Source organism: Orycteropus afer, unplaced genomic scaffold (genome assembly GCF_000298275.1).
Source record: "Orycteropus afer afer isolate SDZICR_OR568_19922 unplaced genomic scaffold, OryAfe1.0 scaffold00164, whole genome shotgun sequence".
Lineage (NCBI taxonomy): Eukaryota > Metazoa > Chordata > Mammalia > Tubulidentata > Orycteropodidae > Orycteropus > Orycteropus afer.
This window is the reverse complement of record NW_006921751.1, coordinates 7,048,982-7,074,834: the sequence shown is the minus strand read 5'-3', so window position 1 is coordinate 7,074,834 and position 25,853 is coordinate 7,048,982. Positions and strand designations below refer to the sequence as shown.

The window sequence follows — 25,853 nt, the reverse complement described above, 5'->3', positions numbered from 1 at the left end:
AGGAAGATTGGGCATTCTACTTCCATAGTGATACCACCTCAGAAACCCACGGAGGGATTGCTATGAGTTGGGTCCAACTCCATGGCAGTGAGTTTGGTTTTTTTTTTGGTGTGCTTAAACAGTCAGTTTGTCATAGTGTGGTGGTTTGTATGTTGCTGTGAGGCTGGAGGCTATGCCACTGGTATTTCACATACCAGCATGGTCATGCATGGTGGACAGGTTCCAGCAGTGCTTCCAGACTAAGATAGACTTAGAAGAAGGAAGAGGCCATCACTTCTCAAAGAACTGGCTAATGAAAACCTTATGAATAGCAGTGAAACACTGTCTGATATACTACTGGAAAACTTTATAAATAGCCCTGAAATACTGTATGATACTGTGCCAGAAGATGAGCGCCTCAGTTCAGAAAATACTCAAAATACGACTGGGAAGGAGCTGCCTCCTCAGACTGGAGTCAGCCTTAATGACATGTATGGAGTAAATATTTTGAGACTTCCATTTGCTAATGTGCACTACTCAAAATGGGAAGAAACAGCTGCAAACATCCATTAATAATTAGAACATGGAATGTGTGTGTATGAATCTGGCAAAAATGGATGTTGTTAAAAAAGAAAAGATTGCATAAATATCAATGTCCTGGGCATTAGTGAAATGAAATAGACTGGTTTTGGCCATTTTGAATCAGACAACCATATGATCTACTATGCTGGGAATGATAAATTGAAGAGGAATGGCATGGCATTCATAGTCACAAATGATGTATTGCACTGAGCAAATCTGCTGCAGAAGACCTCTTGATAGTGTTAAAAAGCAAAGATATTATGTTGAGGGCTAAGGTGGACTCTTAGGTGGAGTCTTTAGTTTGGAATGCCAATTCATTGTGTTTTTGTTATTGTGAGTCATGTTGGCTGCAACTCAGGGTGACCTCATGTACAACAGAACAAAACACTGTCTGATCCTGCACCATCCTCACAATCACAATCCTTGCTATGCTTCAGCCCATCATTTCAACCACTGTGCTAATCCATCTTGTTGAAGGGCTTCCCCTTTGTCACTGACCCTCTAATTTACCAAGCATGATATCCTTCTCCGGAGAATGCATGGTCCCTTCTGACAACATGACAAAGTCTGGCCATTCCAGCTTCCAAGGAGCATTCCAGCTGCACTTTTTCCAGGACAGATTTGTTTGTTCTTCTGGCAGTCTGTGGTATTTTCAGTGTTCTTCACCAGCCCCACAATTCAAAGGCATCAACTCATCTTTGGTCTTCCTTTTTCACTGTCCAGCTTTCACATGCATATGAGGCTATTGAAAATACCATGGTTTGGCTCAAGAACACCTTAGTCTTCAAAGTGACATTTTTGCTTCTTAACGCTTTAACAAGGTCTTTTGCAATATATTTGAATCCACTTCATTATAGCATTAAAAATACCATGGGCTCAGTAATTTCATTTACTGAGTCAATAATTCATGGTGTCTAGAAGAAGATTTAAAATCATTTAAACATAATTATTCAATCAAGAAAAGGATTTCAATCAAAAATTGCCATAGCACTAATGGAATGGGAGATTCCAAAGAAGCACAAATATTATGTTTGAATTTTAATATTTGATTTCTAAAACGCAAAATATTTAGCTCTTCCAATAGTAGATCACAGATCTTAGATCTGAAATAAACCTCAGCAACATCTCACCTGGGTGCAGAAACTCATGTGTTTTTCTGTTTTGTTTTTTTCTTACAAAACCCTTTGTAATAAAACATCTGGGTCTGATGGTTTGAAGCCTTTCATAGCTCACTCTTACAAGGTGCTCACCTTTCTTAGAGCAGTTGAACATTTCTTATTCTGTTCCCCACTACCCTCTAGGCATTTTGTATTTTGGTTACTATTATACGTTTGGTTTCTTTCCATTGCAGTTGCTTTTGTTGCTGATGTACTGTTGTTAATTTTGTATATTCATCTTGTGGCTGGCTACGATTTTTAACTCCCTCATGATAGGAGCTCTGGTGGCATAGTGCCTAAGGCATTTGACTGCTAACCAGAAGGCTGGCAGTTCAAACCAGTCACTCTTTGGAAGGAAGGTTGGGCAATATACTTCCGTAGTGATACTGCCTCAGAAACCCAAGGAGAGGTCGCTATGAGTCAGATCTGACTCAATAGCAGTGCATTTGGTTTGGTTTTTGGTTAATGCCTAAGATATTGATCTTTAAGTGATCAGGAAAGTGTGTGTCAGCGTTGTATCCTTTCACCATACTTATTCAATCTGTATGTTGAGCAAATAATCTGAGAAGCTGGACTACCACATCGAGATCAGAGGAACTCATAACCTGAGCTTTGCAGATGACACTTGCTGAAAGTTAAGAAGGCTTTAAGCACTTGTTAATGAAGATCAAAGCCTTCAGTATGGATACTGAACATAACATAAAGAAGATAAAATTCTCACAGCTGGACCAATAAACATCATAGTAAACAAAGAAAATAGTGAAGTTGTGAAGGATTTCATTTTACTTGGATCCACAATCAATGCCCAGGGAAGCAGTAATCAAATAATGTATTACACTGAGCAAATCTGTGGCAAAAGACCTCCTGATAGTGTTAAAAAGCAAAGATATTACATTGAGGGCTAAGGTGGATCTGACAGGCCATAGTATTTTCAGTTGCCTCATATGTATGCAAAAACTGGACAAAGAATAAGGAAGACTAAAGAAGAATTGATACCTTTGAATTATGGTTTTGGTAAAGAATATTGAATATACCATGTACTGCCTGAAGAATTAACAAATGTGTCTTGGAAGAAGTATAGTCAGAATGCTCCTTAGAAGCAAGGATGGCAGACTTCATCTCACCTATTTTGGACAGGTTAGCTGGAGGAACAAGTCCCTGGAGAAGGATATCAAGTTTGGTAAAGTAGAGGATCAAGAAAAAAGGTATAACCGCCAATGAGGTGAATTATCACAGTGGCTGCAACAATGGGCTCACTCATGTAGGGTTAGTATGAGTCAGAACTGACTCCACCACACCTAATAAGAACAACATATTCAGTTATATAGAATAATGCCACCTTGCTCTCCTAAGTGTTACTATGAGGTCTAAATTTTCACCAGTTAATGTATAAGATTTCCAGTTGCTATACATTCTTTTTAACAGTTGATATTGTCAGACATTTTAATTTCAGGCAACCTGGTAGATGTGCAGTGGTATCTCATTGGGGTTTTAATTAACATTTTCCTGAATACTAAGGATAAACACCTTTTCTTATGCTTATTTTCCATTTGGATTTCCACTTTTATGTAATGACTAATTCTTTGCCCATTTTTCTTTTGCGTTGGCTGACTTTTGTTATTAACATGTTAGAATTTGTTCTATATTTTATATCTTAACTCTTCTTTAGATATGTGCATGTGAATTTCTTCTCCCTCTCCATGACTTGCCTTTCAATCTCATCATGTTTTTTGAAGGACAGATATTCTTAATTTTAATATGGTTGATTGTATCAGTATTATTCTTTTAATTAATAGTGTTTTTGCATCTTTTGTGAGTTTTGTTTTTAATTTTGAGGTCATGAAAATATTCTAAATATAAAATATTTACTGTCTTGAAAGACTTAAGTTGATAATTCACTTGGAAACGATTTTTTTTAAATTTTTTTATTGTGATTTGAGTGCAGATTTATAAAGAAGATTCATTTTACTCTCAATAATTCGTGCACATTTGATTTCACAGCCCCAACCATAAAAAGCTGTTCTCCCATCTTCTCCCCGTGACTGCCCCGTCCCTGTGCCCTTCTTACCTAGTTTTACTTATTTTACATGAGATTATCCCATTCTTTCAGCTCCACTTTTACAATAGCTTGTTTTTTTCCCTCCATTATGTTTGTCAAATCTGTCATATACTGTGTGTTTGGGCTCTTTATTATGTTCCATGAGTTTATTTGTCCTTATACCAGTTGTTCTTCATAAAGGATCTTTTGACTATTCTTGGCCCTTTGCATTTTCGCAAAACTGTGCAATCAGCTTATAAAATTGAAAAAAAGAAATCCTGGAGTATTTGGGATTTTGTTTGGAATTACTTTGAATATATAGAGCAATTTAAGGATAAATCACATCTTGGCAATATTGCATTTTTTATTTCATGTACCTGTTAAGTCTCTTCATTTATGTTCATAGTTTTTTAAAAAATTTTATTTTGTTGTTGTTGAGAATATACACAGCAAAATATACACCAATTCTAGTTTCTACATGTACCATTTAATGATATTCATTATATTCTTTGAGTTATACGACCATTCTCACCCTTCTTTTGAGTTGTTCTCCATTAACATAAATTTGTTGCCCCCTAAGTTCCTATCTGATCTTTTGAGTTGCTGTTGTCAATTTGATGCCATGTAGATAGTTCTTAAAAGAGCATAATGGCCAAGGTAGACTTTTTATTTTACTAGTTAAGCTAAACTGTTGTTTGGTTTTAAGGCATTTTCAGGGATAGTTTTGGTTTAATGTTTGAAGATTTACATTTGTTCTAGAATTATTAACTGATTCTTTTTCACATCTGCATCATCACTTTTTATAGTTTTCAGTTTCCTGCTCAAAATTCCAAGCTTGCCCTTATCTCCTTGAACATGACTCTCTTGGTCTGTGTCTTGTAATTCCATATGTAGAGACCCTATAGGGCTATTTCTGTTGGTTATCTCTAATGGTATCTGGCCTCTTCATATATCTGGGTTCCTTTGATAGTGTATAGGACACTGTATTTGAAAATTTACTTTTAGCAATGATTTGAGATTTAGGATATGTTCCTCCAGGTGAAATTTTCTTTGCTTTTTCTAGGTGGCTAAGGTCATTATCAGTTCAAGTCCACTTAATGCAATTGCCATAATTGAGATTTTCAGAGCCTTTCTATTGATATGAAAGATTTTGAAAGACTGATTTATTTCCAGTTCATACTTACTCATAGAAGACATCTTAAAGTCCTAGTCCCAATTGGGTGTTGATTTACCCTTTTTTGGCCCCAGATTCTGATTGCTGTTCTCCTGTCTCTAAGATGCTACAGAAATAGAGCTCAACCACTTCCTCCAGAGCCACAATTGCTCCAAATGTAAAAGCATCCCTTAGCATTGAGTATAAGGAGCCCTGGTGGTGCAAAATGGTAAGCCCTCAGCTGCTAACAGAAAGGTTGGCAGTTCAATCCTACCTAGAGGCTCTGTAGGAGAAAGACCTGGAGATCTGCTATGAAAGCAATCATGTAATCATAAAGATTACAGCCAAAAAACCTTGTAAGGAAGTTCTACACTGTCACATACAGCCATTTTGAGTCAAAATTGATTCAACAGCAGCAAATAACAACAGCAGCAGTGCTGGGTATACCACACTGAGTTCAAATCTTCATTGGGCTGGTAATTCCTCACTATCTTATTAAGCCTTTGATGATTTTAAGGTGATGATTTTTTTTTTTGTCCAGCTCTTTCAGTTATCTTCCATGGGAAGGTTGATCTGAATTACCTAAGCTAACATTATTGAAGCAGAAGTTTTCAGGCTAATACTGTGTAGCAGTAATGAATTTAGATCTCCCCTGTTTTGGTTTTGCATTTCCAAACACAGAAGGAATGAGTTACAATACAGGCTGTTTTCCTGAAGCCTACATGGAATTATAGACCCTTATCTCAAAGCCTATACAATTTACATTTTTCTCCTTATTCCTGAAATAAGCATAATCTTAGAATATATAGCATAAACATATTTCTCATCTCTAATGAATGTATGTAACCCCACTAAGACATTCAAGTGTCCTAGCTCTTCCACTTATTCATTTTGCTTCCATTTCTTTCCACATTCAGCTTGGAATCTACATTTTCTAGTGCTTATAATTATTTTTCAACTCTGAACTGTTAATATACCAACTGCCACAATCTCCAGCCCTGAATCAGGCTAGCTAGCTTCTTTCTTCATTCCTGCCTCTGTGGTACTGAACATTACTGGAAAACAATGCACAGCCTTATAGGGATTCAAGGAACTCTGGTGGTCTAGGCATTTGACTGCTAACTAAAAGGTTGGAGGTTTGAACCCACCAGATGCTCTACAGAAGAAAGATGAGGCAGTCTGCTTCCATAAAGATTTACAGCCTTGGAAACCCAAAGAGGGTCATTATGAATTGGAATCAACTTGATGGCAGTGAGTTTGTTTTTTTGGTAGGTAGTGATTTCATCACAAATCTATAATTTCTAAATTCTAGCTGATATGCTATTGACAATAATTTGGTCTTTAGCCAGCTCTCTTGAACAAAATATTTTCTTTATCAAAAGCTCATCTGTCTTGTGAAACTGTTCGACCTCACATCTAAGTACCTCTTCGTTCAATAATTAACTCAACACCTTGCTTTATAAAAATTAAAGGGAATCTGAGTGAACTCTGAAGTCTTTCCTTCTGTTCTCAAAGAAGCATCTCTTCCTTTTCAAAAGTTACCTGTCAAACTACATACTCTTAATCATATTGACTCCTGTCTCCTTTGGTTCTGACACTATCAGTACCCCTTCTTATGTATTCTCAATCACTCCACCTCCATCATCCTCTTCCTTTCAAACTACAAACCCACTAAATATCTCTGAGTGTAGACAATAAATCAAAACAAAAACCCAGAATTGAATTAACGTCAATGAATATTCAATATCCTAGTAGTCTTACATGCTGGGAACAAATCCACATAACAATTAAGAGAATTTATAATTTGCTTTAGTTCCAAAGAAAATTCTAGTCAGAATATTAAGCAAACTTTTGATGCTATATAATTACAGTAATTTTGTGAGAAACAAAAGTTCTTGTGTACAATACTGTATCCAGGCTTCCAGTATCTTCTCCGTTTGCACTTCAAAACATCTGACTTCCAAGGTTAATTTCTTGTGAACTGCTGCTTGACAATCCAGAAATATTCATGTGGTAACTTAAAGGATTTCTTGCCCCAGCATCTTTTCCACTATGGGTTCTAGGACCTGAATTTGCTTTTTGTTTCATCCTTTTGGTCAAGATTAGAGTCTTCTCTTTTATAATTGCTAATTCCCCTACTACAGTGTTTCTCAAACCTGAATGCTCATTAGAATATGTGTGGAACTTAAAACAAAAAACAAAACACCTTATGTATAGGCACCATCCTCAGACTTGTCTGATTAATTTGGTGGTTGGGGTGCAGGTATTATTATTTTTAAAAGCTCTCCTGGTCTTTAATGTACAGCCAGTTGAGAACCACCTCCCAAAAAGGTGATTAGCATGCTAAGGAACCAATACCACAGCCTAATTTCGTTTTCTCTCTTATATAACATGGTTGCATGGTATGTTAACAATGTACCCTAGGCTCATCTTCCTGAAAGGAGGCAAAAATAAGGCAGAGGTAAGTTGACCACAAAATTAGCCAAATTTTGTTATGACTTAAAGTGATAGTGGAATATGGATTATTTTCATTATTCAAGTCTATAGGAAAAAGCTTTATTCAAGTCTATAGGAGCTCTGGTAGCATAGTGGCTAAAGCACTTGACTGCTAACCAGAAGGCTGGTGGTTCAAACCCACCAGCCACTCCTCAGAAGGAAGGTTGGGCAATCCTACTTCCGTAGTGATACTGCCTCGGAAACCCAAGGAGGGGTCGCTATGAGTCGGGGCCGACTCGACGGCAAACAACAACAACATCATCATAGGAAAAAGCCTTTTTGGTTTGAGAGTACTCACTCATTTTTTGCCTCTCAGTGGGATCAAAGTAAGCTGCTTCCACTTGGCATGGCTGCCTGCATGATTGTACATATCCATTTCCCTCAAGGAACTTCCAAATAAAGGGGGCACTTCAGCTATGTCAACTGAGAAGCATAGCTTTATGTTGCCTGTTTTAGAATTATTTCTTGACATTAACATTTTTATACACCCCTACATTAAGTTTTATGTTTGGATGTAATGCCACCAGGTAGGAACCAAGGTAAATGCCATATCTGAAATCCGCAGAGAGTGAGAGCCAAACTGTGGGTTATCAAATCTGTCTTTTTATGTGCTGTTACTCGCAGTCTGTGATTTATGTACTTCTTTTGAAAGCCACATTAACTAGAAGATGCTAGCTTGTGGAGGGGCAAAGAAGTACATTTACAGCCTGACTTGGCAGAACTGTGTTGATTTCTGCCTAGAAGAGTCTTTAACAATTCTTTGCTCACAGTTAGAGGTCTGCTGAAAGTGACTCAGTGTAGATGAAAACAGCTTGCTTAATCATTCCTGAAACACGGGAAAAATTAAAATACATTTTTTTCTTTGTCAAGCAATAAAAACAATGCCAGACTGTTAATGCCTCTTTTGTACCTTTCATTTGAAAGACCTCAAAAGAGCATCAAGGAGAATAAAAGCAAAATCTATTCCCCAATGGAGTCATTATACATGTTGAAGCCTTCTAAAACTCAAACTCAAAAGCCATTCAGGAAGAGTAGCGGAATAAGTGACAGCAAACTGAAGAGTGTATCTCTGGAGTTTTGTTCAACCTACTTTGTTCAAATTCATTCAAATTGGATGGAGAAAAGCAAAGATCTCATTTCTTTCAACATTAAAGGAGTATATTAGTGAGTGGTGAGTTGCTAATTGTCCTGCAAAGCTTTTAAGATGCCAAGAGTGTCCCATCTCCAGTTTTTAATATTGCATTCTTATGGTTGAAATTCAAGCAACCGTTAGAGTAGTGTGAGACAATGTTTTCAATAATTTAGGTTGGTTCGATTCAAATATGATTTTCATTCTGAAATATTTATCTTGTTTTTATTTGAGATTGAACAAGTTTCATTTTAGACTTCAAGACATCAAATAGAAATTCATTTTCAGTATGGAACTAAAGGTGGGAGATAGATTAGCACTCTCCAGTGTTATATTTCATCTCTGGATGTTTCTGCTTGCTTCTAGTGTGTAGAATTAGCAGCTTTGGTTAAATTTTGCTTGAGTTTTTGGTGACCTTTTCTAATTCTGACTGTTTCATAATTTAATGTCTTGACCTTCGGTTTCCATAGAGCCACCTTAGTGATAAATACAGAGATTTAATAACTAGAACTGGTTGACAGGTGACCTTTCGTACATGGCCATTTCTCTTTGCTGGGGAAACCACACTGTTTTGCAAGTTTTAATTCACAGGTTTTAATCATCTATCCTATTGTCTACATATGAGCTTATTCAGGGAGAAAAAAAAGTAAAGGTTAAATATTTCATTCTTCCTACTGATTAAAATGTAAAGTGCTTGGCAGTTGTCCCAATATATCATTCAAAAAGGGTAAGACAGTTTGTCAGATGCATACCCAAAGAAGTGTGTGTGGAGAGGTTTCCCCAGGGGTGATAAGGAGCTGGACAAAAAAAAAAGTGGCCTAGGAGAGTGAGCTATATCACATATCCTCACATTAGCTCCGTGAGGATAATCACGTGTGTGTGTGTGCATAAATTTATAATAGAGAAACATAATGGTTCTTTAATACATGCACTACTACTACTCACTGCCACTGACTCAATTCCAAGTCATAACCACCACCATTGGATTTCCAAGGCCAACTCATAACTGCCCCCACTGGATTACGAAGGCTATAAATCTTTATGGAAGCAGACCACCCCATTTTTCTTCCACAGAGCGGCTAGTGGGTTTGAACCAGCAATCTTTTGGTTAGCAGACATATGCCTTAACCACTACCAGAACTCCTTAATATGTGCACTATTTAAAAGTAACTCTAACTCAGTGAGAGGTGAAACTTGCCAGTCAGGGTCAGAGCAACCCGCTTAGTTTTCATCATTGCTTTTTTGCTCTTTGTTGTTTAATAAAAATGTATCAGTTTCTGGAGTGTACATAAATAATATTCATTATTTAAACACACAGATTAAAGTTGATTAATTATGAAGAATGTCACAGATTTTTATAAAAAGATAAAAATATCTATGTATACTGTACCCTTCCTGCATAGTGTCAGAGAACAAAGAACATTTTCTAGTGTCCTATGCTTATTCATTTTTGTACCTATCAAATACTCGTGTTATAAAGTATAAAATAAAAATAAAAATAGACTTGGCTGAAAAATGACTTGTAGATTGAGCATTATATCCAAATCAGCCAGTATCCTGAAGTGTTCCTAAGGAAGTGAATCTTCCTAAGATTCTTTAGAGGTTGGCTTGACAGTGTACAGGTAACTTTGATTCCCAATGACTTGCAAACAGCTAGGTTGAGTTTCTGAGTGAATTCACTTCAGGGAGGCTTTCATGCAGAGGGGCATGTTCCCTTCAGCCATGGAGACCAATTGGACAGTCAGATCTTCTTCCATGGCCTCCCCCCCACCCAGAATGGACAGAAATCTTTCATTGTTTGATAAAGAAACACAAAACACAAAACTTCACTGCTGTTGTGAAAGGAACAATTTGAAGAACAAATTGATTAAGATGTGAAAAAACATTCTGAAACTAATAAAAGTGATCATGATTAGTTTATCCTGGTAGACTGACATTTCAGCCATATTTCAAAATGAAAATATTAAGGAAAAAAAATGTCCACATAGTTGCTGGCCAGGAAGGACTAAATCTGCTCACATATAAGCCCTAACATTTCTTCTGGAGGCTATCATCAGCTGACAGAATTTGCCCTGTTTTGGTGAAATTTGGGGTTATCAGCACATTTAAGAACATTAATTTACAATCTACAATAACTGATTTGAATATAAACCTGGGTGAGATGTAAGTGTTTGTATGAGCTCTGATAGCATAGCGCCTAAGGCACTTGACTGCTAGCCAGAAGGCTGGCGGTTCAAACCCACCAGCCACTCCTCAGAAGGAAGATGGGACAATCTACTTCCATAGTGATAACTGCCTTGAAAACCCAAGGAGGGGTCGCTATGAGTCGGGTTCGACTCGATGGCACATAACAACAACATATGTGTATATTAGGAATAGTGCAAGTTCATAGTTAATATTTCTTTGATATCTGCCGCTTCATAATCCTGGTGTGAGTACATTTCATAAAAGATAACAAATGTTAACCTGAAAGATATCTAGTATCCACTAGGCATGTGTATCTCAACTTTTTAAACTCTGTAATGAGAATTCAAAACAAACTAACTTGAAGGATTTATTTTAAGAATTAGATGATACCATGTAACAAAATGTTGTATATGATGACTGGTATATAATAAGTGTTAGATCACTTGCATATCAGTAAATATAGGTATTTGTCTCTCTCCATTTTCCCCCTTTTTACCTCTGTGCCCCAGCCAAGAATTAAGTTTATTCTATCTTGTAAGGAGGCAAAATGTCAAGATTAATTTTAGCAGTGAAATGACTTGTTTTTCAAAGCAACCCCTTGGAACTTCTAAATAGCATATGAATTGACCCTAGATGATCACATATCTCACCCACACTCCTTCAGAGTTGTGTAGTGAGGTTCAAATTTGCATTGATTAGAGCTCTAAAATTATTTCACTCTTGATAGTGTTTTGCACTGAATACCAAAATAAAAACCAAACTCCCTGCTGTCGAGTGGGTTCCAACTCATAGCGACCCCTCCTTGGGTTTCTGAGATGGTATCTCATGAAAGCAGATTGCCGAGTCCTCCTTCCAAGGAGTGGCTGGTGGGTATGAACCACCAGCCTTCTGGTTGGCAATCAAATGCCCTAGGCACTAGCCACCAGCGTTCCTTGGCACTGAATAGGTGCTAAATAAAAGACTTGGTTTTTAACAGATGTCATCAAATTTGTAACTCTCCCCAAGCTGTTTATAACCAAATATACTGATATAAAGTGAGTATACTTTTTCAAAGGGAGAAATTACACAAATCAATCATAGCGCTATTACTGTAATCAATATATTAGATTGTAAATAAAAGGAAGTGTGACATTTTGGGGCTTCCTTTAACAGGGATATAGTTTCCCAGACAGGGGCAGCTGAACATCCATGGTATTCTCCAGTTTATAGACACAGTCCAAATCCAACCAAAATATTTGGCTCAATGATGTTTTGAGAGCACAAGAGACAAGGATGAAGAGGTCAGATTTATTTTTAATGAAAAGGAACAAAAGAGACAAGTCAACCAAAAAGAAGAGTTCAGAATTAGATAGGGCTTGATAAAGTAGAACGAGATAAATCTTACCAAAAGTCTCAGAAATGCGGGGCCTCAATCTAGAAAGAAAGAGTAACTGCTTACTGAGGCAGAACCCAACAAGGGGAAGCATATGGAATAGATTTCCAAGCAAGGCCTCAAACTCAAATAATATCAAAGAGTGTAAGAAACAGCAGTACATTTTAACAAAGAAAGTTGAGATCAAAATATACAGTGGGAAAGCTAATAAAAGAAACTGAGATAACTAGATAAGAGTAGCTCTTAGGTCAAACCATCCATTTGTATCTAGGTATTTCTTACTTTTTATCATGGCTTACTGCAGTTTGAAGGTGCCTTCAAAAGTCTGAAAGAATCCCTTGGGCTTTAACAAGCTCTTCATGTTACCTGAAGCTTTCCATTGTGATTTGGAAGGTTTAATCATCTAGCCATGCACTCTTATCATGCTTAGGTGCTAAAGATGGTTCTGAAGCTCATTGGTAAATAGAGCAGTCACCGCATTCAGCCATGTTTCCTAACTCATACACAAAGTCAGAAAGTTAGGAAGAATTGTGACCAAGAAGACTCAGATCATAGTGATTGTATGGCCAAGCAAAATAAAAGACGGGGATACTTTAAAATTACCATCTTTCCCCAAAGCCATTGCATTCTTAGCACACTCCCCAGTTACCATATTTCTTGTAAATAATGCACCCATGTAAGTAATGCATACATGCATATAACACAGCATGCATAGCAAACTAATACTTGAGGGGGTTGCACAGTTTGCAAAAAATAGAGTACGTGCCTTATTTGCATATAAGTACGGTACATATTTGTCACATAAACAAGAGGCTGTTGTTCCGTGTTTGCCCTCAAGTTGTTAGTCAGCTGCTGACCTCATAATCTGCACAGCTGCAGCATCCCACTATGTTGTCATGCAACAGATTGTGATGTCTTAATTGATCACTTTCAGAGGTTACAACTGTCAAGTGAAACCAGTATGCTGAATCTTATTAGTTAAATTAAGCCTTATTATAGCAGAACTGGCTAATTCACACTAATGACTGGGAAATCCAGTGCAAATTGCTGTATTTTGTAGCTTAGAACACATCCAAGCTTTTTCTTTCATCTTTAAATGTGGAGGCTGGACCCAACTTTTGGAGTAGTACCTTCATGGTAACCTCCCTGTATCACATGCATCTTGGTGATAAGGTGGAATGTACGATGTGACATACACGATTTAAATCAGGCATTAATTTGCACGAATCTAAGTGAATTTGGAGGCCTCAGTTAAGTGTAATGGCTGTCTGGCCCTGCTGCAAATTGCCTGGCAGGGAGAATATTATGTTCTTTCCAGGGCTTCAAACCAGTTCTTCCTGGTTCAGTCATCACCAGCAAAGTGAAAACGGATCAGACTCAAAGTTGTAAAATTTGGGTGTACTGGAACAATAACCAAAATGGGGAAAAATTATGTATCAATGTCCCGCTAGAAACTTAATCTCTCCCTCATAGAAACAAGGATTACATGTGCATCGCATACCAATCAAATCTCCTTCCAGGCAGAGTTGGAAACAATTGTGCCCAGCTCAAAGATGGTGGCCAACAGTATAACTTTGAATGTGTGTTGGGTTCCACAGTCCTGGCAATAATCCAGTTTTCTGAATCAGGCCACTGAAAGTGCTAACTACATCTCTTTCAAGTCTCCCATTCCAGGGCTTCCACCTATACTTTTTCCCATTCCGGTTATCATTCCAGTACACTCACATTTTACAAATCTGGGTCTGTTCCAATTTTGCTGTGTCAGCCATGTCTGAACTGGGAAGTTCTGGTTTTAAGCTCTGGTTCTTTCTTACCAACCCTTGTAGATGGGAGGGGAAGAGTCTTAGGTCAATGCTGATCCCAAGAGGCATCCCTTTGTACCTCCATTTGACCACTGGTAAAATCTTCACTGTGGAACCAACCTACAAAACCCTAGTTCCAAGTGCTCTAATATACTCACCAACCTTGAGCAGACCTATTTTAACCTGGTACCCAAACCACCTCCTGCCCACCTTAGTTCAGAAGCTTTTCTGTGGCAGGGATGATAAGAGGATCATCATTGGCTCTGCAAGTGGAGTATTTTTGGCTTTTTGTCAGTCAGTTTTACTGCAAATGCACAATAAAAACTGAATCAAAGAAGTAAATTTGAATTAACTTAATCTTTACCAAAAAAGCATTCATTACCATTAGCATCCATAATACAATATTGTTCATAGAAGTACCTTTTTATGATAGAAAAATAAGATAATAGTTAAATGTTCAAAAGTAGACAAATAGGTACCTTATAGAATAACCATTTAAAGGAGTACTGCACAAATATTAAACATATGTCTAGGCATGAGACCAGAAGAACTAGATGGTGCCCAGCTACCACTGTCAACCACTCAGAGGGGGAGCTGTGTAGGAGATCCTGGATAGAGTGGGAGAACAATGTGGAACAAAACTCAAAATCATAAAAAAGACCAGGTTTGCTGGTCTGAGAGACCCTGGTGAGACCCCTGAGACTATGGCTCCTAGCTACCCTTCAGGTCTAGAATTGAACTCATTCCTGTGGCTTCCAGCCAAATAATAGACAGGCATATGGGATTTCCATCAGGTATATACACTCCTTGGAGCGATCAATCATGGGAGAACAGAAGGGCAGTGTATACTTAAGGAGACAGCTCAGGTGACATGAGTGCGTGGGAGGGAAGGACACAAGGAAGAGCTAACTATGGGGAGGAAGTGGGAAAAAAGCTTTTACATTGTGGGGAATTGCAGTCAATGTCATGAGAAAAAATGTGTATGAACTGCTGTATGGAAAATGAATTTGCTTTGTAAACTTTCACCTAAATCACAATAAAGAAAAACAAAAATACATCCAGGGAGTATTTATTGTCATGAGAAGAGGTTAATGATATTTACTTAAACCAAAAATGAAGGCTGCCAAATTATATAAGTGACATGTTCTCAACCTGTTTAAAATGTGAAGAGGAGAAAAATACAACAAAGTATTTGCATTGGTAGGAATGTGGAAAATTTTTTATTCTTTTATCTATTCTTTTTATTCCCAAAAAATGAGCTCATGTTACTTCTATAATCATAAAAAGGGGGGGGGGCTTTAAAGCAAATTAGGAATTTCATTATAAAATTCTATGCAGCAGTGTGTTCAAGGCATCTCAAATTTATTTGTTGTTGTTATTATGTGCCATCAAGTTGGACCCGACTCATAGTGACCCCTCTGTGGGTTTCTGAGGTGGTATCACTACGGAAGTAGATTGCCCAACCTTCCTTCCAAGGAGTGGCTGGTGGGTTTGAACCGTCAGCCTTCTGGTTAGCAGTCAGGTGCCTTAGGCACTAAGCTACCAGAGCTCCTTCTCAAATTTAATAGGTCTGGAAAAGAACTCCTGATCTTGCTCCTCCTGATGCCTTCTCCTTTTCAGTTAAAGGCAACTCCAGCCCTCCGATTACTTAACACTAAAAATCTGCAGTTCTCTTTGACTCCTCTCTTCTTTCATGTTTCACATTCAATCCACCAGCCAATCCAGGAGACTGTACCTTCAGAATATATCAAGAATCATCAACTTCTCCCTACATCTACTGCTACTCAACTAGGTCCAAGCCACCATCCTCACTTGCCAGTAATATGGCAGTAGTCTCCTCACCGTGTTTCTACCCTTGCCTCCTGTATCAGTTTTCCACTGACACAGCACCCAAAACTGTTAAAATATAAATCACCTCAGTCTTCCCTGTCCTCAGAACCCTCTTACAGCTCCCCCTCTCACTCAGAGTAAAAAGGCCTTAAATGATGGCTTTGTTACCTTCTCTCTGGCCTCATTGCCTGCTCACTTTCCACATTGCTCTTTGTTTGCTTTTCCTCTGCCAGGAATTACCACCCCCCCATGTCCACATTGCCAGCCCTTGCACTTCATTCAAGTCTTTCCTCAAGTATCAGTTTCTCAGAGAGGCCTTTCCTAAGCACTCCACTCATGCACACATAAGCACACGCACATATTCCTACCTCCTTCCCTGCTTTAATTGGCTCTATTTAGTCCTTATCACCACCATCTAACATACTAGATATTCTGTTGATTTGTTGATTGCCTTTTCCTGCCAGGCCAGGATTTTCGTTTTTATTTTTTAGTCCCCAACACCTAGAATAGTGCCTGGCCCATAGCAGTTTTAATAACTACTTTGAATACAAGCTATCACTACTAAAGAAGGTTTGTTAAGTGTATGTGATGTGTATCTCAATGACCTTTCTGAGGCCCTTTACTTCCTAATTTACACCTACATTGTGACACCTAGATTGCATCTGTTTATAAGTTGCTTTATAGTGGTTATTTCTGGGTTGCTTTTCTCTCTTCATCTAAGTCATCAATTCCAAATGAATTGAAAGAGTCACTTTCTGCCCTAATATTAGGTTAAATGCTCAAGCTACTCATAAGTAATTCAATTCCTTTCATCTCCTAACTTCACCATTATATATTGAGTCCCTCCACTATGCCAAGCACTACTGGGGAATAGGAATAAAATCAAGAAGACAGACATTGCTCTTAGAGAATTTACTGGCTGGTGAATAGGTATCACTGAACAATAAATTAAAGCACAACACAAAAAGTAAAATGACAGTACCTGCTATGAGAGGGACCACTAACCAATAAGTACAACAAAAATCCAGGATCAAATATTATATAAAAATGCAGACTCTCAGAAGGGAGATGAGAAAGATGTATATCAACAAACCACATTGCTTCTTTTATCACTGCTGTAGAAGATAGAATGACTTTTCTTCATGTGGGAGGCAAGGAGCAAAAGCAATTTATTTGGTTTGCTTAGGAAGAGAGAAAGCAGGGATTAGTGGCATGAGCAGTGGCCTTAGAGTTAGAAGATCTAGATTTGAGTATACTACCACAACAGTATCATCTGCAGGTACTGAGAGCTGATGCTTGACCTCTGTGGATCTCCATTACCACACTGGTTGCTAAAAGGAAGGTGGTACACTAGACTAGCTCTAGAGACTGTCTACGTACCTGCCTTCTCTGGGTTCTTAAAACAGGACTTTCCTCCTTATCCTAAGGAGGCCTGGTGGCTAAATTTTTACGTGCTCAGCTTCTAACTGAAAGGTCAGTGGTTTGAATCCACCAGCTGCTCTGTGGGAAAAGATGTGGCAGTCTGCTTGCATGAAGATTTATAGACTTAGAAACTATACGGGGCACCCTTGCTATGAGTCAGAATTGACTCAACATCAGTGGGTTGGTTTTTTTTTTTTTTTTTAAATCTATCCATATCAAACATAGGCACAAAGGCCAGTTAATATGGTAACTCGAGAATTTTTAAAGGGTCTCTGTAATATTTTGCTAGACTGGGACTTAAGTAGTACTGGATTCTGAAAAGATACCTCATTATTTGCTGAAGCCTTCATATTTTAATCAACTACTGCATAACCATTCACAGATATAAGTAAAATGGAGAAATTATGCCTGTATATGTTCCTTTTGCTATTATTCATTTTAAGCCATGGTTCTTATGAAAGAGGTAAAAATCCATATTTTCTCTTTTCATTTGAAATTAGTTTTGAGTAAAAAATGACTATTTTTCATTTGATTTAAACGAATGAGAATAGAAATTAAAATGATTTTGAACAATATATATTTACTTTTTAAATGGAAGCATGCCTCTAGCTTGATAACCCATGACAGTGACTGTAAGACTGTATATAGTTTTCAGAGCTATTTGCATACTCAGCATTACATATAATATCTAAAGTTTTTTTTTTTTTTCTGTAAAAACGTGTTTGAATAAAGCACACTGCTGTTGAGTTGATGCTGACTCAGCAATCCTATAGGACAGAGTCAAACTGCTCCATATGGTTTCCAAAGCTGTAACTCTTTATAGAAACAAGTTTCTCACAGAGCAGCTGGTGGGTTCACACTGCTGACCTTTTAGCTAGCAGCCAAGCCCCTTAACCTCTGCACCATCATAGCTCCTTTGATTGAATAGCTGGAACGTACTAATTTACATATTTCTCCCCTTGCCTTCTTTCTCTTTCTGTTTTTCAGCCTTTGCAACTGGACTGTGACCTTTGTGCCATAGTGTCAAACTCGGGTCAGATGGTTGGCCAGAAAGTAGGGAATGAGATAGATCGCTCTTCCTGCATTTGGAGAATGAACAACGCTCCCACCAAGGGCTATGAAGAAGATGTTGGGCACATGACAATGATTCGCATTGTGTCCCATACCAGTGTTCCCCTTTTGCTAAAAAACCCTGATTATTTTTTCAAGGAAGCAAACACTACTATTTATGTTATTTGGGGCCCTTTCCGTAATATGAGGAAAGATGGCAATGGCATTGTTTACAATATGTTGAAAAAGACAGTTGACATCTATCCAAATGCTCAAATTTATGTGACCACAGAGAAGCGCATGAGCTACTGTGACGGAGTTTTTAAGAAGGAAACTGGGAAAGACAGGTAAGTCCTCTTTGAAGCAACCTTCTTGTCTTTTATGCTAAATCATTGTGGACTCCTTTTGCCAGCTATCAAATGAACAGGGTAACTTTTCAAATTGATTGCTATATGTTTTTGACTCTTTTGATTACTTGATGAGGCAGCAGCTAGGCCTCATTTAGTCCACCTACGCTACCTTCTGTTCTCTTTCTCTTTTGATAGGATTGATGCTTCAAAAACGCTGGCTGCTTCCCCAAGATATCTTTAGATCTTTTCTTATTTAGCTTAGTTTGGTATTGATTGAATTGGATTTTAGTTGAAAAAGGAATCCTATATGTTACTGTTTCAAAACACAGAAATGTAACAGAACTTTAGGATGATGCATGACCTAAACTCCTTGGGAAATTGTGGTTTAATTTTACCTGAGGCCACAAACAGAACAGCCTAAAGGTTCCCTAATAAGGTTGCATAGTTACTCACATGCAAATAGGCCCTGTGATCTTGAGCACCATAACTTGTTTTCTAAAATATTAAGCAGAATACCATATTAAAACAATACCTCACTTAAAATCTTTAATAGTTGGATTCTTGAAGAGAAACAAAGTAAAAATACTATTTATGCAATTATCCAAACACTGGTTTGCATTTTTTCACTGCATCTATTTCTTCTGCAGCATTTTGTAAGCTCCTTTTCTTCCGAGCTGCTTGCCTTATTCTTCCCCTTCCCCTACTTCTCCTCCCTCCTCTCTTTTCATCCCCTTCATATCCCTTTAACTCTATTTCCTACCAATTTTTTTTTCTTCCTCTTTAAGAAAGCAAGCAGGATGAGGGGGAGGAGTGGAATTAAAAATCAGTCAATGTTAGTTAATATATCTAGCTCTGATAAAGAATTGCTAGAGGGACATATTGAAACCAATGACTAAAGTATTAAATTATGCTTATCTGTGCAATACCATGGGTAAATTGAGCATTGGCTGTAATTCCCATATTAACACCCTGATTTTCTCAGAATATATGTCTTTAACTATTTAATATTAAATCTAATCTAAACTGGGATGTATGATTGGCTGTGTGTTTGGGGGGGGCACAGCTCCTGATATCGCTGATATAATTTTAATGCTGATAATTATTTAAAAATCTTATGTGGACAGACTCTCCTATTGTCATCTTGGACTAATTTGAATTTAGCATTTTCTTCTTTTGAGCATCAACAATGTACATCTTCATGTGAAATGCAAGATAGAAATAGCCATTTCTACTATTCTACTGTTAGAGTTAGCAAGAAGAATCCCAAAGGTTAGATTAGAATCAATAGGGCATAAGCAGTGAGATAAAAGGAGTAGGTATGGTGCTCCAAAGAAATGCTCTCTATGTAGCACCATCCTATGTAAATATGACAGTTCTCAAGGGGCTTTGCAAATTTCTCGTTTCTCACTAGCCTAGAGCAATGCAATTAGATAGATTTGTTTTTTCATTAGTCATAGTTAGCCCCCAGGGTACCCCCAAGTCATAACCATAAGCCCTAGCATCTTTTCGGGCTATCAGAAAAGAACTTCGCCTCCCGTTTGTTCTATGTGTTTGGCCATTGCTATGAGTTTACAGTGAGACACTGTCTCAAATGTGTGGTTTGTTCAATAAGAACTGGGAAAGAATAGCTTTGGGGGAGGATCATTTTCCTATTGTCTGTGATGAGGAAAGTTATTTGTATATTGGGGATAAAAAAGCTTGCTTTTTAGAATTAATTGGCTGATATCATTCAATGGGTTGTTTTTGTTGTTGTGTGCTTTTGAGTCAGTTCCAATTTATACCTACTCATGTGACTGAGTAGAACTTCCCCATAGGTTTACTAGGCTGTAATGTTTATGGGAGCAGATTGCCGGGTCTTTTCTCTCACAGAGTTCTGGTGGATTTGAACCATCTTACTTTCAGTTAGCAGCTGAGTGCTTAACTATTATACTACGACAGTTCTTTATTCAATGGGTACAGTCACCAAAATAAAATTAGGAAAAAATTAAACCAAAATAATTTTATGTATTTTGCTATGATGCTTTCTTGCTGTCGTCTGCACTGTCTTCCTTTCTAATTGTGGTATAATCTGTTGCTTCACTGAGTATTGCAACCAGACAAGAGATGACTGTGCTAGTATTTTAAAAATTGGTGGAATTGGATAGTGTAAGTAGAGTTTTATTGACTCACAAAGGTTGACCAACATGACCTCAAAGGCTTCTATTTCTACTGTGGTTTAAATCTATATCCTTACTTTAGGTGTACAGACTTTACTGTCTAAGGATTTTCTATAGTGATCTGACATTCATTGCCAAATTTCAAACGACTATTTTTCAACTTTTTGTAAAGAAAAATCTCAAATGTATAAAGGATAGAGAATAATGGTATAACGAATCTCTGTGTATCTGTCACTCATCTTGAGTGGTCATTAACTACTCCTGTTTCATTTCCTGACCACTTTCTCCTTTCCCTTCAATTATTTTGAAGCAAATTACAGACATCATGTCATCTCATCTGTAAATATGTCAGCATATATTTGTAAAAGATAAGGCTCCTCGGAAGAAAGAGGAGGCAGTCAGCTTTCATAAAGATTTACAGCCTTGTAAACCCAATGGGGGTTGTTAGGAGTCAGAATCAACTTGATGGCAGTGAATTTGGTTTTGGTTTAGAGCACTAGATCCAAGAAGACATCATAGGTTGCAAAATGGTGATATTTTATCATTTTCTTGTTATTTATTAGCTGAAATACTTCCTAAAATGAAACGTACCCTTGTTAACCATCTGTTTACCATGAGGGATAATACAGTGCTGATCCTTTCTTTTTAAACAAGTTTTCATGAATTGATTCCCTAGCATCCTTTAAAGGTGACCAGTAAGTTTATTATTATTATTATTATTATTATTATTGTCACGGTAACTTAAATTTGAAACATATTTGAACTGTTTTAATTTATTACATTATTATCCCTATTGATGTTCAAATTATCCTATTTTGGCCTGTGGGAATCCCTTCAAATTGACTTTTGAGTCCTTTGATATGCCCTCAGTAGTCTGATAGTTTCTTTGTTTCTTGGTATTATAAGATGTTTCTGGCTCTTGTATATATCCTGAGCCAGATCTGGATTCAGATATTTTATCTAATGAACCTTGACTTCGTATAGTAGGAGAAGATATTTAAGGGTCTATAATCTTGGCACTCTGGGTACCCATTGATTCTTTGTTAGTCTTTGTTCCTTTGCCTCTTCAGTGGACAGAACTAGTCTGTAAACAATGTATGCTGTTTATACTCTTTAGAGATGAAATCTTTGTGAGTTTAGACTGATATTTCCAATTCAAATTCAAGACCAGGTTTCTATTTTACCTCATCTGTCTTACATCTTTTTCTTCTATCGACCATGCTGCCAATCACAGATCCCAAAGACATTAATGTAATTACTCATCTGCTTTATACTATAGCACATACATAACAATCTTAGAATAACAATATAACCAGAAATATGACTACTGTAAATATTTAATATTAATCTCCTTTAAAGAAGACATTGTAATACCTGGCATTCATGTTGTAGCCATGCTTATAAAACTATGTCTCGGTTATATCCCAACAAAAGTTTTTAATGTATTTATACTAGTAAGGGTGAGGGAGCGCTGGTAGCATAGTGCCTAAGGCACTTGACTGCTAACCAGAAGGCTGGTGGTTCAAACCCACCAGCCACTCCTCAGAAGGAAGATGGGGCAATCTACTTCCGTAGTGATACTGCCTCGGAAACCCAAGGAGGGGTCGCTATGAGTTGGGCCTGACTCCACGGCAAATAACAACAACAACACAACAACAGTAAGGGTGAGGGAGTAGAGAGGAAGGGACGTCCATCTAATTTTACTTTTGTTGTAAAGCTATTTTGGTTGGTTTCCCTGCACTTATTGGAACTCTTTAGCAAGTAGTCCTTTTCATCATTAAGTGTATAATGGAGATATCATGTCACCATTACGATGTATAATTTATAGAATTTTAAAAAAATTATGTCACTAGTAGTTAAAGTGATACATTATAGGGAAATGATTAAATGAAATTCCTCCCCCAAAAAATCAGTCTTCTCAGCTTGCTATACGTCTTCAAATTGTCAAAAATTCTCTCTTAAAAAATCCCTCCCCCAAATATAAGGTAGCCGTCTGTTCCTTTTTTCAAGTGAGTTTATCTTTGTTTCAAGAGATTCCTCAATGAGGAAACATGGAGTGTAGCTAGTAGAAGCAGTATGCACAGTGCTAAATTTCTTGGGATGAGTTTAGGCAAACTCACAAACATATTAAAGTGCATTTTCTTTATTTTTCTGCTTTTATTGTGGTAAAAACGTACACAACAAGACATTTGCCAACATAAAAACTTAACATTTGCAGCTCAGAGACTTTTATGACATTTGATGTTGTGCCACCATAATTGTTTTCCTTTTCCAAAGTATTCCGTAACCATTAGAATAAGCTCAATGTCCCTCAAACAAAGGTACCGCTTTCCCACTCCCTCCTACCCCTGGTAACCAGTAACCACTAATAACCTTTGATTTTATACATATACATATATATGTGCACATATACATGTACACATATACATATCTATGTGTGTGTATCTGTATATGTGTATATTTGTTGTGTGTATGTGTGTGTATATGTGTATATATATATATATTCCCCCCCCCAACCTCTCTAGAAATTTTCCCTCCAGTCCTCCCCAATCCCTATAACTTACAAAGAAAGGTTTTTCCATGTATAAACCCTTCTTTGACTTCCTACAGTAGTAGACTAATACAGTAATTGCACTTCTGTGATTGACTTTTTTCACTCAGTATAATGTCCTCCAAGTTCATCCATGTTATGTGGTGTTTTGCAGATTCTACATTATACTTTAGGGTTGCATAATATTTCATTGTGTGTATGTACCACAGTTTAGTTATCCATATCTTGGTTGATGGCACTTAGGTTGTTTCCATTTCTTTGCTATTGTGAATAATGCTGTGATGAACATGATTGTGTGTATATCTCTTGGTGTCCTGCCTGTCACTTCTTTAGAATATATACCTAGTAATGGGATTGCTGGATCAAATGATGTTTCTATTTCCAGCTTTGTAAGGAATCACCATACCAATTTCCACAGTGGTTGTATCACTTTGTAGTTCCACAAGTCCCAACCTCTCACATCCTTGCCAGCATTTGTTATTTTCTGTCTTGTTGAACTTTGCTATTAACTCTGGGATGTGATGTTGTCTCTAATAGCTAATGATTGCAACCATTTCTTCATGTGTTTGCTGGCTGCCTGAATATCTTCTTTGGTGAAGTGTCTGTCTGTGTCTTCTGCCTATTTTTAAATTGGATTGTTTGTCTTTTTGATGTTCAGGTGTTGGAGTTTTCTATAAATTTTAGAGAAGTCCTTTGTCCTCTATGTGATTGCCAAATATATTTTCCTCATTTTGTAGGTTCTCTTTTTACTATTTTGGAGAAGTCTTCTGAAGCACATAAGAATTTAATGTTCAGAAGGTCCCAGTAATCTAGTTTATCTTCTGCTGTTTGTATATCCTGGATTATGCTTGATAGTCTGTTTATGCCAAAAATTAGGGCCCCTAATTTTGCCCCTATTTTTCCTTGATGAATTTTATAGTTTTAGTTTTGACATTTAAGTTTTTAATCCATCTGGAGTTAGTTTTTGTGTATGGTGTGAAGTATGGATCTTGTTTCATTTTTCTGCAAATGATATCCAGTATTGCTGGCACCATTTGTAAAAGAGACTATCTCTTCCTCATTTAATGGATTTCAGCTCTTTGTCAAAAATCAGCTGACCGTAGGTCAATGGATCTACTTCTGGGCTCTCAATTCTATTCCACTGGTTCATATGTCTCTCATTCTGCCAATAACAGTTGTTTTAACAATTGTGCCTGTGTAGTAGGTTTTGAGTTCTGGGAGTATGAGACCTCCTACTTTCTTGTTCTTCTTCAGTAGTGCTTTGCTTATTCGAAGTCTCTTTCCTTTCTATATAAAATTAGTGATTGGTTTTTTCCATGTCTTTAAAGAATGTTGATGGCATCTGGGTTAGGATTGCTTTGAATGTATAGATTGCTTTGGGTAGTATTCACATTTTCACAGTGTTAAATCTTCCTATCCATGGGCATGGTATGTTCTTCCATTTATGTAGATTTCTTATGGTTTCTAGAAATAGTGTTTTATAGTTTTCTATGTACAGGTCTTTCGTATCCCTAGTGAGATTTATTCCCAAGTATTTTATCTTTTTGGTAGCTGTTATAAATGTATTAATTTCCTTATTTCTAATTGAGAGACCTCTTTGCTGGTATAGAGGAATCCACCTAAATTTTCTGTGTTCATCTTGTATCCTGCTTCTACGGTAAATCTTTCAACAAGTTCCAATAGTTCACTTGCTGAGTCTTTTGGCTTTTCTATGTAGAGGATCATATTGTCTGCAAATAGGGTTAGTTTTACTTCTTCCTTGCCGATTTTGATGCCTTTGATTTCCCTTTCTTGCCTCACTGCCCTCGTTAGTACTTCCAATGTAGTGTTGAATAGAAATGGAGATAGAGGGCATCCTTGGCTGGTTCCTGTTCTCAAGGGGCATGGTTTCAGTTGCTCTTCATTGAGAATAATGTTGGCTGTTGGTTTTGTGTGTATGCTTTTTATTATGTTGAGGAATTTTCCTTCTATTCTTGTTTTTCTGAGTTTTTTTTTTTTTTTTTTAAATCAGGAATGGATGTTGGATTTCATCAGTTGCCTTTTTTGCATCAATTGATATGACCATGTGATTGTTTTTATTTATTTTACTTATGTGATGCATTACATTGATTGGATTTCTAATGTTGAAATGTCCTTGCATACTTGCTATGAATCTCACTTGGTCAAGATATGTTGTTGGAGACGATTGTCTAGAATTTTGTTGAAGATTTTTGAGTCTATATTCTTGAGGAAATAGGAAGCCAGGGTGGATGGCTGGATACAGATAAGTGAGGTGAGAGCCCCCATTCAGACAGTAGGTGGGAGCCAGAATGGATGACTGGAACAGGTAGGAGGAAGGCCAGGAAGTGGGCAGAGTGGTATTGGAACAGCTAAGGGAGTCATCTTGTCTGTCAGCTTGTTGTACTGTGGTGGCTTGTGTGTTGCTTTGAGGCTGGAGGCTGTCCCACCAGTGTTTCAAATACCAGCAGGGTTACCTATGGTGGACGGGTTTCAATGGAGATACCAGACTGAGACAGACTAGGAAGAAGGAAGAGGCCATCCACTTCTCAAAGAATTGGCCAAGGAAAACCTTATGAATAGCAGTGAAACACTGTGTGAT

General features: G+C 37.4%; 1 protein-coding gene across 1 annotated transcript in view; it reads left to right on the top strand.

Moving 5' to 3' along the window:
* Positions 1-25,853, top strand: part of ST6GALNAC3 (ST6 N-acetylgalactosaminide alpha-2,6-sialyltransferase 3) — a 613,125-nt gene that overhangs the window by 163,887 nt on the left and 423,385 nt on the right. Inside the window, 1 exon segment of the mRNA XM_007946507.1 lies at positions 18,135-18,544. Within this exon segment, the coding sequence (XP_007944698.1) occupies positions 18,135-18,544 (410 nt within the window).